General features: G+C 36.2%; 1 protein-coding gene across 1 annotated transcript; it reads left to right on the top strand.

Annotated features, from left to right (window-relative positions):
- Window positions 1-1,757: 1,757 nt before the first annotated feature.
- Window positions 1,758-12,330, top strand: LOC131972056 (protein ILRUN-like). The gene is made up of 5 exons (XM_059333805.1): window positions 1,758-1,988; window positions 5,311-5,465; window positions 5,574-5,771; window positions 7,678-8,003; window positions 11,672-12,330. Exons 1-5 carry the CDS (start codon window positions 1,831-1,833, stop codon window positions 11,705-11,707), a joined length of 873 nt encoding a protein of 290 aa, XP_059189788.1. The 5' UTR covers window positions 1,758-1,830; the 3' UTR covers window positions 11,708-12,330.
- The last annotated feature ends 75 nt before the right edge of the window (window positions 12,331-12,405 follow it).

The raw sequence follows: 12,405 nt of genomic DNA, 5'->3' as shown, positions 1-12,405 counted from the left end.
ATATTTTTTCTATGTAACACAACATCATACATCTGCTGATATGAAGTTTTTTAATGCAGCAATGACTGATCCACTCGTGGAACATGCATATCATTTTTGCTACATCCGGTATTTTTGTGCAATTTGTTGTTCAGTTTGTTTATCTTCAACACATGTATACATCAGGTTTTTGATGATGTAGAAGTCTCAAAAATCACTGTATCTAATATGATACACTTGGCTTTATAGGGTTAAAATAATCGCCAAAGTCATTTTTTGTCAAAATTGTGTTTTTTTTTGCCTAAATCATCTCTTCATGACACCGGCCACCTATGGTAAAATCGCCTACATCCTCAGTTGATCAGATCATGTGATTTTACCCCTTTAAGATAATGGCCTATGTCAAGTGTGTGACTAAAGCGGATTTATTATGCCTAAGTCAAAATAAAATGTGACTTGGGCCATTTTTTGAACATGAAGGTGTCTACATAAGAGTGACATGAGCGTGTCATAAACATGACATGGGATGTGTCATGAACATTAATGACACTTTGAAGTAACATTAATGCTCATGATGCTTGTCATGTCATGTTTCTGACAGGCTTGTGTGACTCTTATTTAGAACCTTCAAAACAAAGGGTTACCATATCTTGCTTAAGTCACAAAGGCATGTTCAAAAATTGCCTAAGTCATTTATTTATCTTAAAATAATAATAATAAAAACATAATTAACACTCAGTGTTATTACTATGCCAATAGCCATCCATTGTTACATCCTTTTTGAGTGAAATGATCAATAAATGTCATATGTTACACTTTTGGTGAAGTTTTTTGTGTTTCCTGCAAAATTTGAAAAAATTAGTTGGGCGATTATTTTAACAGGGTGACGGTATGTAGAACAAGGAACAAGCAGAACTAATCCCACTGCTCATTTGGCCCAATGTAGAAATGCAATATTGCTAAAGAGACTTCAGAAATTTGCAAGGGGCCATTGTATTATTTTTTTTCAACATTTTAGGATATATTTTGTAATTTTAGCACTAGTGATATATTATTCAGTTGTATTAAAAATATGTTTTGCGTTTGGGGGATCGCCAACTGCTCTTTTTTTATTTATTTATTTATTTTAATTTTTCCTATTTTTTCCTATTTATTTAATTATTGTTATTATTATTATATTATATTATTAAATTGGGTTGTAATGTACCTTTTAATTTGATTGGGCTGCTGTACTGGTTCTGTCTTTCAAAGCAATAAAAAATGTTGTTCACAAAGAGAGAAAAAATAAAATAAAATAAAATAAAATTATATATATATATATATATATATATATATAAATAATTATATATATATATATATATATATAAAAATAATTATATATATATATATATATATATATATATATATATAAATAATTATATATATATATATATATATATATATATATAAATATATAAAAATAATAATAATAATAATTATTATTATTATTATATTATTATTATTATTATTATTATTGGTTGTTTTTTTTTTTTCAACATTTTAGGATATATTTTGTCATTTTAGCACTAGTGATATATTATTCAGTTGTATTAAAAATATGTTTTGCGTTTGGGGGATATTTTAGTTATTTTATGTGTGTGTGTGTTTTCACACCAATACTCTAATAATAGACATTTACACACCTAGTGGTAAAGTGGAGCTCGGGCTTTTCTTTTCTCCTGCAGGCCTGTGGCCACTAAACACAATCATGTGACATGCGCACTCGGCCCTGTTGTTGAGTTTGTTATGACAAGTCGAGGCCTCGGACTAAATTAGGAGCGAAGCCCCTGTCTCTGCCCGGGCGAATCCGCGATGGAGGGCATGGACCTGGACCTGGACCAGGAGCTCATGCAGAAATTCAGCTGCATGGGTACAACTGACAAAGATATCCTAATATCGGAATTTCAGAGGCTGCTCGGGTTCCAGCTAAACCCCGCCGGATGCGCCTTCTTTCTGGACATGACCAACTGGTGAGCTCGAGGACCCGTGTGGCCTGCTGTGTGGTTGCCGTTAGATACTGTTTCCATGGTAAAACGGATAATTCGTCGGTTTAACAGAAAAGGGAATGACAGCGCGTGTTGTCCTTTGTTGTGACAGTGTGATAGACTGTACGTTAGGTATGTAAACGTGGGCACAATGACAGCTAACGACGTTGTAGTAACGTAACTAGCTGAGTCACCGTGTCTCCGACTTTTGATCGCCTGTCAGGGACAAAGTGGAAGTTATCTCAACGTGTTTTGTGATTAAAATGCTTATACAACAAATGAACTGTAGTTAACATCGTGGATAGTGTGGGGCATTTGTATGAAAGTCATTTGCATGTGAATATTTTCCGTTGGTGGCTGACCATAGACTGTATGGCTGACAGGAGTTTTTTTTTTCCCCAAAGCTTTATTGAAAATTACAAAAATAAACATTTCTGGCAGGGTTTTCAGTTTTTACAGTAGGCTACATACCTTGCATAAGTGTAGAAAGAATGCTAGGTGAAGATCAATCAACAGTAAAGCTTATAACAATGACATCAATATTGTAAATTCAGATCAGTTGAAATAAAATTAAAATAAATAGACAGTCTAAATGCTCAGGGTTCACACGGATGCTTGAAAATGCTTCAATTTTAATGTTGTATTTTCAAGGTTTGAAAAGTGCTTTGATTTTGGATAAAGTGCTTGAAAATGCTTGTGGTCCTTTATATTATTGTCCAAGAATGGGAAAAATCCCACCGCTGCCACCAATGTAACCGAGTATAAGGACGCCTATATAATAGATGGATAATAAAATAATAAACGGACACGAATAGCTGTCTTCAACAGGAGAAGACTCACTTTTATTCCTCTTCACAGCTTTCTTCCACAAAAACAATCAATACTCCTCCGGACCAATAACACACTACTTCCGGTCTATCCATCACAAAATAAAACACTTATTGTGTAATGAATAATACCTGACAAAGCTCTACTAAGAGATACCATAAAAAAACTAGGTGACACCAGAACTGTTAATTTAAAGTTTATAATAGTATGTTTGATAGCTTCTTATTGTGTTTTTTCACCGTCACAGCCAAGATAATCAAACTTCACCCCTTGACGACAAAGACAGTGGCGGTCGCTCTGATTTATTACGTAACCGTGCAACATTAACGCTTACCGAGCGTCGTTCAAAGCTCACACAGTGATGGTGCAAGCCTGGTGAATCTTTACCTCAGTGTGTTTGGACAAAATGTATTAATTTACGTACTAGACTAGAAGACTTCTCAAACTGCAGTTGCATTGCATGTATATGGGCTTAATAAATGCAATTTCCAGTGACATGTTTAGAAAAAACAAAAAAAAGACTGATAGAGACGAGAAGGTCATATTGAAGTCTTGCCTTTAAATATATCATTCTGCGCATATGCAGTATAAAGCCAATGCAGGTCTTAGGAAGATAACAGAGTGTCTATGGGCAGTGCAGGCTGTAATAGTAACACGTGATGCCGTGTAATAGCTCCTCTGCAACTGGCTTTCTAAAAATAAAAACTGCTGGTTTATGGATGACCAGCATGTCACGGGAAGCACCCATTCGTAGTCTCTCTGGGTCTGCAGACATATCAGTGGTTGCCACAATATATGCATTTAGCTACAGTCTATGATTTAGACCAGCGGTGAAAATGTCACAAAATAATGCTATTATGATTTAATTATTGTAGTGTTAAACAATATGTCTTATAGAGTTATTTTTGTTACCAGGCACCCTATATTTACTCCCAGGCTCCCTATAAGTATGATTCTATTTTAATGTGTGTCCATGTGGTTTCCGCTTTCAAAGTTAAATAGCTGAAAATCATTTTAGCATTGAATAACTACAACTTTGATGGTCATTTGATGATATATCAATACCTGAGACTAATCACAATCAAATCACAAAATAATGCTATTATGATTTAATTATTGTAGTGTTAAACAATATGTCTTATAGAGTTATTTTTGTTACCAGGCACCCTATATTTACTCCCAGGCTCCTATTAGTATGATTCTATTTTAATGTGTGTCCATGTGGTTTCCGCTTTCAAAGTTAAATGGCTGAAAATCATTTTAGCATTGAATAACTACAACTTTGATGGTCATTTGATGATATATCAATACCTGAGACTAATGGGATATGTTTAAACAATTTGTTATATGTTAAATCAGAATCAGGTTTTTTTAGCCAAGTAGGCTCTCCCATACAAGAATTTGCCTTGGTGTTTTGGTGCATAACAGTAAACATAGTAAGAGGAAATAAAATAAAAAGCCAGTATTCCAAAAGTCAAGAAACATAAATATAGAATAGAAAGTACAGTGAAGTTATGAAAGCCACTACAAAATATGTACAACATATCTGTTTTTCAAGTGAAATAGTTGTAAAGTTTGGTGCAGAAATTTGCGAAATATTGTCCAGGCAATGTGCAGAAGTTTAAAGCATGTAATGTGCTACATACAGAGATGATTCTGATTCTATTTGATGCTTAACAAATAAACCTCAGCAAGTAAATGGGATAGTTAATGCCTTTTCTGTGTTTACTGCTGCTGAATAATATGGTTTACCCTACATCAGGGATTCCCAAAGTGTGGTGCGTGGACCCCTGGGGGTGCGTGAGCTGCTGCTAGGGGGCGCGAGATGAAAAATGTAATGGCGGTCTGATAATGACACAATTACATTTTTTTCCCCCCCGCACAATAAAGACGTGTTATTAATTAATTAATAAATACAGGTTATTCAATTTTGTGTCATTTTTCTTTCATTTTTGCATCTATTTTGGTCATTTTTGCATCTATTTTTTGGTTGTTTGGTCATTTTTACATGTATTTTTGCATGTAATTTTGTGTCATCTTTGGTCATTTTTGCATCTATTTTTGGTTGTTTTTTATCTTATAATGAAGCGTAGAAGAAGTTATCTTCTTGTTCTTGTATCATTTTTCCAACCTGTGTTATCATGACGGGGTTGTGTTCACTCCACGCTCATTTAAATTTGCTGCAATTTTTGTTCAACACAGCTCGAAATATAACATTTTCTCAACTGATCTGCTTTCTGCCTCTGATCCTGAGCCTGTCATCATCCTCCACCTTTAATTTGGCTATAAAAAATCTTATTGCATTTTGTTTTTTTGAAGGTGTGGGGGATTGGGGGCGCGTCAACCCGGTTGGGACATAGAAGGGGGTGCACGGCTAAAAAAGTTTGGGAACCGCTGCTCTACATAAATCCCATGTTATACTCCAACATACAGTATATCTGTACTGATCACCTGGATTTCTGTCTTCTGTTTTCCCTAGGAATTTACAAGCAGCCATCGGAGCCTACTATGACTTTGAGAGTCCCAACATAAGTGCACCATGCATGTCCTTTGTAAGGGATGTGACTATTGGCGAGGGCGAGTCGGTTCCACCAGACACACCTTTCACAAAGACCTGGAGAGTACAGAACACAGGTAAGTCGGCTGGAATAATAATAAATGTTATAGACAACAGAGATGTTCTTGTAAACACATTTACATTCCCATGTCATACCGAGTTCACCAAAGTTTTCTGTCATCCAGGTGCAGAGTCATGGCCTCCTGGGGTTTGTCTCAAGTATGTTGGAGGAGATCAGTTTGGTCATGTAAACATGGTGATGGCACGCTCTCTAGATCCTCAGGAAATGGCTGATGTTAGTGTGCAGATGCAGAGCCCTGCGTCTCCTGGCATGTACCAGGGCCAGTGGAGAATGTGCACAGCCACCGGACTTTACTTCGGAGGTGAGAAAAGAAAACTACACACTACATACAAACAAACAGGAATTGTTGCTCTGCAGCAAACATGTTCAAGAACAGAAAAAAAATTGTGATTTGGACTTTTGGGCAGACCAATTAATCAAATCAAAATCAAATAGTCTTTATTGTCATTATATAGTTCACTATACAACGAAATTGAAAGTGCCACTGCATAAGGTGCACAGTTATGACAATCATAACACAAAACAACATGAGTAAAAACATTTAAAAAATACCGAGCTAAACAAGGACAAAACAAGAACAAGGACATGTGATGTAATAAATAAGTATAAAAATAAATAAATGGCTACTTAAAATGCTATAATTCATACATTAAGTATTTGAAGATGTCAACTTTAGGCTTTTTAGAACATTTTTATACACTACAAGAATAATTCACAGTTTAACAATAATAACAACAATAATAATCTGTTTTGAGCTCATGACAAAGAGCAAAGTAATTTAGTTAACAGCAGGAGGCTACAGTTGTTACTGAAGATAATTCTGTATGCACTTCCTTCAGTGAAAATTTAAAAAAGATTGAATGGCCACACAAATTAGGTCATTAATTTAATTAATTTATGTCCTCCTGCAAGTTCAACCCATATGATGGATCCAAACAGGAAGTCCCTCAAGACTTACCTACTTACAAATTAAGCAGCAGAGGGATACTCAATTTAAATTATGATTGGCCTTAATATTTCATGCAGTTGTTCATAATGATAATTTCCCACTTAACACCATCAGTCTCCTAGTGGCTTTAGAAGAGATACATTGCAGACCTGAAGCACTTTAAAACTTGGATCTAATTGTAATTTAACATGTTTCAGAGGCTAATAGGGATTTTCAGACTGGGTAATAAAATATTTTGGTACATAGATAATGCGAGTTAGTTTTTTTTTTTTTTTTTAAACTGTAATGTTTATTAGGTTTTTTTTTTTCATGTACACAAGAGACATACACAACAAAAGAAAAAACACTTAACATTAATAAAACAGTATCAACATTCATGGCTGCAGGTATCCATATTCTACAAAATCAGATTCATACAGTTTACAGTTCACATGTCTTTCGTTATGTCATACAGCACCCATTTTTTCCACTTTGAAATAGAAACATCTTCCTTCAGTCGAAGTTGGTAGGTCATTTTTTCCATACAGTATATTTCTCTTACAATCCCTAGCCATTGTTCTATGGTAGGAAATTCAGTCTTGTACCAGTTCCTTGTTATTGTCTTCTTGGTCGCAATCAGCAGTATCTTGACTATATAACTATCATTACCAGTTACACTTTCAGTTACATTTCCAAGGTACATAATTTTATTTTCATTTGGTATTGGTTCTTTTTTGTTATTAAACTTTTTATTTGAAGAAAAACAAAACAGCACATACATGTTGCTCTACATCTTGTAAACATGTCAAGTCTTTTCATCAAAACATACAAAGAAAGAAATGGTTTTAAAAAATAAACAACATAATATAAATAAAATCAAAATCACATCCTTGCAAAAGCATTTAAACTCTATCACAATACTCTTACAAAGACATACTTATACCTAAATTGATAGGCAACTTGAAAATCAGAAAAAAATAAAATAAAGATAATAATGATAATTCAAAAATCATAATAACAGCCTTAATAATAGTGAGTTTATCTGCCCCATGTAAACCTTCCTTCATCCATGTTTTCTTCTGCTAACAGAACCTTATCATGGGGTGATAACATTGATGACAAGAGCAACATCAACTCAAATGATAATACCAGTAAATTAAATAAAGATAGTTTGCTACATACATGTATAGCCCTCATTTGGTATCTCAATGCGAGTTAGTTTTAATTTTAAGTAGAAGTGTTAGTGACTTTGTATAATATCATTTGTTTCTTTCCACAGATGTCATTTGGGTGATCCTGAGTGTGGAGGTTGGAGGCCTCCTTGGTGTCACACAGCAGCTTTCTTCTTTCCAAGCAGAGTTCAACACCCAGCCTCACCGCACCCTGGAAGGAGACTACAACCCCTTTGCCTCGCCAGAGAAGAGCAAGTGCCCCAACAGCAACAACAACAGCCTCCATGATGCCAGCGGCCATATGGTCACAGAGGAACATTGGCAGGGAAACCCCAACCAGCTGCAGCAAGATCAGAATGGACTTTCACACAACTCTGTGGATAGAGTAGCAAACAGTCTACAAAGCAATCTATCAATAGTATCTTATAACCAGGTAAGACATATCAAAAGGCAAAATTCGACATACAGTACAGGCCAAAAGTTTGGACACACCTTCTCATTCAATGTGTTTCCTTTATTTTCATGACTATTGACATTGTGATTTATCAAAACTATTAATGAACACATGTGGAATTATGTACTGAACAAAAAAGTGTGAAATCACTGAAAACATGTCTTATATTCTAGTAAGCAAAGGGTGGTTACTTTGAGGAATCTAAAATACAAGACATGTTTTCAGTTATTTCACACTTTTTTTGTTAAGTACATAATTCCATATGCGTTCATTCATAGTTTTGATGCCTTCAGTGAGAATCTACAATGTAAATAGTCATGAAAATAAAGAAAAACGCATTGAATGAGTAGGTGTGTGTCCAAACTTTTGGCCTGTACTGTATTCATAAAACATGGTTGGGGTATTCTCTTAACATTTCCATCATCATCAAAACTCTTGCTAATTAGATAACAAAAAAACAAAAACACATTTTATCTAATCCAGGGATGGGCAACTGGAGGCCCGGGGGCCACATACGGCCCGCGCCCTCACTTGAAGTGGCCCTCAGTACAACTACATGCATTTGAGCATGAAATCATAAACATGCAGTGTAAAAATGCACAAAATTACTTATCGCAATTAATGTTGGTCTGCTGTTCTTGCACTGAAAAAAAAGAAATCACAGTAAGTGTTTAATTTGTATTTGCTTCAAACCTTTTGTATTCATATTTATACTGTTATACATGCATGTGAGCATGAAATATGTTAAGTTACTGCACGGTAAACATATTTAAAATTGCAGTTTCATCATATCTGGTGATGGGCACAGTCCTATATGTGGCCCTGTGGTAGTGTCCATGAAAAATTAATTAAGTTGCTCTCTCTTTACCAAATTTAATTAAACTGCTGAGAAATTAATTCCCATTTAGTATTTTAAACTGATCTTTAAACAACAAGTCTACATCCACACTAGAGTTCCTGTGAGCCTGTGGTTGGGCACAGTGCTGATTTGAGCTAGATGCTGAAATGCTGATGTTAAGCTGATAATATTCTAAGATTCACCAGGTTTACCTAATAAGTTTAGTCTTTTAATATGCTCCGTCATAAACAAACCCACTAGCATTTAAAAAAACCCCGTCTGAAATGTACAAATATAGTTTAGACCAGCTGTAGTCGACTCAGTGGATTTAGACTGTTGGGATAAGCCTGACATCTATTTCAGATGGAATTCCCCTCCACGATCTTCACTTTTTTTTGTAGGGCAACCACTGCTAAGAGAATTGTGATTGGGAAAAAAAATAAAATACAAACAAGCTAGATGCCAGAATCATAATAGGGGCAGCTAGACCTTTCTTCAGTCCTGATAGAGCACTGTGTAGATCGGCCTGCCTATGCAAGACTATGCCTCTTGTGGTCAGTGCGGTTAGTGCAGTGTGGACGACATGCACGGTCCGTGCAAACGCAGTCTGTGTGATTCCATCCGTGTTGTTACAAAACCTTGGAGGTGCACGACTCGGCACTCAGGCCCCGTTCACACGAGGACGCTCGCGGGTAAAAACTACAAAATATTTTATCGGAAGTGCCTTTCGTTTAGACGGTGACGGCGTTTTGGGGGCTTAAAGACACAAAAATCTGAAACCACCTTCCAAAGTGGAAAAGTTAAATACGCTCCGCCGTAGCGTGTCGTCTACACTGACAAGACACAAAACTCTGATCTGATCTGCTCACGTCACGTATGTGTTTACGTCACATACATGCTCCAGGACAGGAAATAAACAAACGTGGGATTATTTCCATGTGTCGGACCTTCAAGCTGCTCTGGCAGCTCTAATAAACTTACAGGAGTCTTTGCACCAAATGTACAGGATATGTACAGATAGTATTAGTGAACAGAGAAGGATCTGGAATTACCTCTATCACATTCTGGATGCAGCAATTGGTCGGAGGCGAGCCAGACGGCTGTGAACGAGACCTGGGAGATCTAGTGATGGTGGAGAACTTTGTGGAAGGAGTAGCTGATGAAAATGTGTGGCGTGAAAACTTCTGCATGCCCAAAGATGCTCTTATCGCTTTAAGTGATGCCGCCTGGATACGCCTGTATACAATCGAATTTCACACACTTTTGCGTCACCGTGTGCAGCAGATTTCCTCACAAAAACGCTCGTCTAAACGAGGAATAAAAAGTGAAGACGCAACGCCACTTTTGCGTCTTCTGTTCAGACCGTCCTCGTGTGAACGGGGCCTCAGACTCCCCGCAATGATTGAGGATGTAAATGCAGACACTGAGGCAAAAGGGGTCAAAGGAAAATGACTATACTACACCAGTGCTCCAATTAACAGGCTTACAGTCAGTCCAAACAAGAACATGAAACCAGAGCGGTGAGGCAGGCAGACAGGTCGTAAACAGGCAACAGGTTAAAAAACACAGGTGGCGGATATCAGGCAGAGTAACAGGAGAACAAGGACAGATGGCACAACATGATAAACTGGCAGAGGGCAGGCCGGGGCTGTTGAGCTGGTTATCTACTGATTTTTAGACAGGAGTGTTAGCAAGTGGGGATGATTTGGAAGTGTGAGGGCCTCTGGTGGACACAAGGTGAATGGCGCTCCTGGAAAGTTCTGATTTTGTCGAAGGAGACGGTGGCTTTGAAGCAAGGTTATAATAGTTTTGGATTTTTCATAAGTTTTAGTTTTAATTTCGTTGTGAATTTTTGTTTTCAAATTCAGTTAGTTTTAGTTAGTTTTTAGAGTGAGTTTTAGTTTATTTTTTTATTTTTTTAAAACGCTTAGTTTTAGTTTAGTTTTTATTAGTTTTAGTGTTAGTTTTAGTTTTTTTGTTATGGGTATGTTTCCATTTTCCATCTCAGCCCCAATAAGGTTATTAACTCTTACAGTTCGGGGTGTTTTGTATTTTGGTTGAAGTGTAGACATCCCAGTCTCAGTAAACATATTCACCATGTGTTCCTACATGTTGAAATAGAAACACTGAATTATTATGTATGAAAAAAGTTGACAAAGACGAAAACTAAGGATATTTTCACTATAATTTTAGTTAGTTTTGTAACCACACAATACAGTTTCAGTTAGTTATCGTTTTTTTAAAAACTCTCGTTTTTATTTTTATTTCAGTTAACGAAAATGTTTTTTCAATTTTAGTTTTCGTTATTTTGTTAGTTTTCGTTAACTATAATAACCTTGCTTTGAAGAGAGCATAAAGTGCTGACTTATGTGGTTAAGATGTGTTTTGCTGTTGCCCCCGTCCACAGTAGTACATTGCTCAGCTTACCTGTTGGTTCTCTTGCCCGCTTCTCCAAACTGGTGGCGTTCCAACAGCAAACTTCTATAATACACTGACTATGGATAAGTACTGCATACAACCCCACTTAAAAAAAAATCAAAACTCTCTGTTTAAGTCTTTGTTTTGACTCATTAATAATAATAATACATTTATTTTATAGGCGCCTTTCATGTCACCCAAGGTCACCTTACAAAGTCTAAAATCATAAACATCTTTAAAAACAAGACAACATGGTAAAAACATCAACATGGTAAAAACAATACAATGTGATAAAAGCAAGTGAAGTAGTGTCCAGTTACAGAGTTAAGCCAAATTGTGAAATATACTGCATTCCTGCTATCTTTTTTATAATCATTTCTCTTCCTTACAGGGTATACAGGAGCCCTATCCTTTTGGGCACTCTTAAATCATGGGACTTGTCACAGTGAAGCAGCACTAAACCTCTGGAATCTGTCACACCAATAAGAGAAAGAAGAGGCTTTATCAGTAGCTGGTCGAGAGTGTGGAGATTTAAAAACACTTTATGCAAAGTCCAGCTACACTTTGAGAAACCAGAGGCCAACAATCCCAACGTGCAGCTCAACCAACCTCCCACGACCCACTGTATGCACGTGTGAATGCTAAGTTAAAACTGAGTGCTATGAGTCTTTTGAGTGATACATTTTTTTTCCAGATTTTTTTTAGTTGTCAGAGTGCAAATGAAACAATGATGACAGGAGTGTGTATTTGTGAAATTGTGTGTATATGTGTGTGCATTGTGCAAACTGAAAGAGAGACTTTGGAGGAAAAGCCATTTATTTTTGCCAACTGATTCTCCAGTTTCTGCTCTGACTCTTGGTAGATTAATTAGGTTTCTGGACCTGTTCCCTGTAACTAAATCTAATTATATAGGTATCTCTGAAACAGACAGTTAGATATCATTATTTGCTTTTTATCTTAATTTTAATGTACACTTTTTAAGGGAAAGGGAACAGCCACATTCTTCTAAAAATATATCTGAAGCTAATTTAGCTGGCTTGTGCATTTTGGGCAATCTTTTCTATGCTGTCATAGTTCCTGCAGTTTTAAATGTAATGCAATTTTCTCCACTGGAGGGAGTCAGCC

The sequence above is a fragment of the Centropristis striata genome, chromosome 5, assembly GCF_030273125.1.
Source record: "Centropristis striata isolate RG_2023a ecotype Rhode Island chromosome 5, C.striata_1.0, whole genome shotgun sequence".
Lineage (NCBI taxonomy): Eukaryota > Metazoa > Chordata > Actinopteri > Perciformes > Serranidae > Centropristis > Centropristis striata.
Note: the sequence above shows the minus strand (reverse complement) of the source record. Positions and strands in the feature narration are given on the sequence as shown.

Excerpts from the sequence above, each read along its gene's own strand:
- LOC131972056 (XM_059333805.1), top strand. The coding sequence starts at position 1,831 with ATGGAGGGCATGGACCTGGACCTGGACCAGGAGCTCATGCAGAAATTC. Across the intron at positions 5,466-5,573 it reads CTGGAGAGTACAGAACACAG|GTGCAGAGTCATGGCCTCCT; the intron begins GTAAGTCGGCTG and ends TCTGTCATCCAG. Across the intron at positions 5,772-7,677 it reads CACCGGACTTTACTTCGGAG|ATGTCATTTGGGTGATCCTG; the intron begins GTGAGAAAAGAA and ends TTCTTTCCACAG.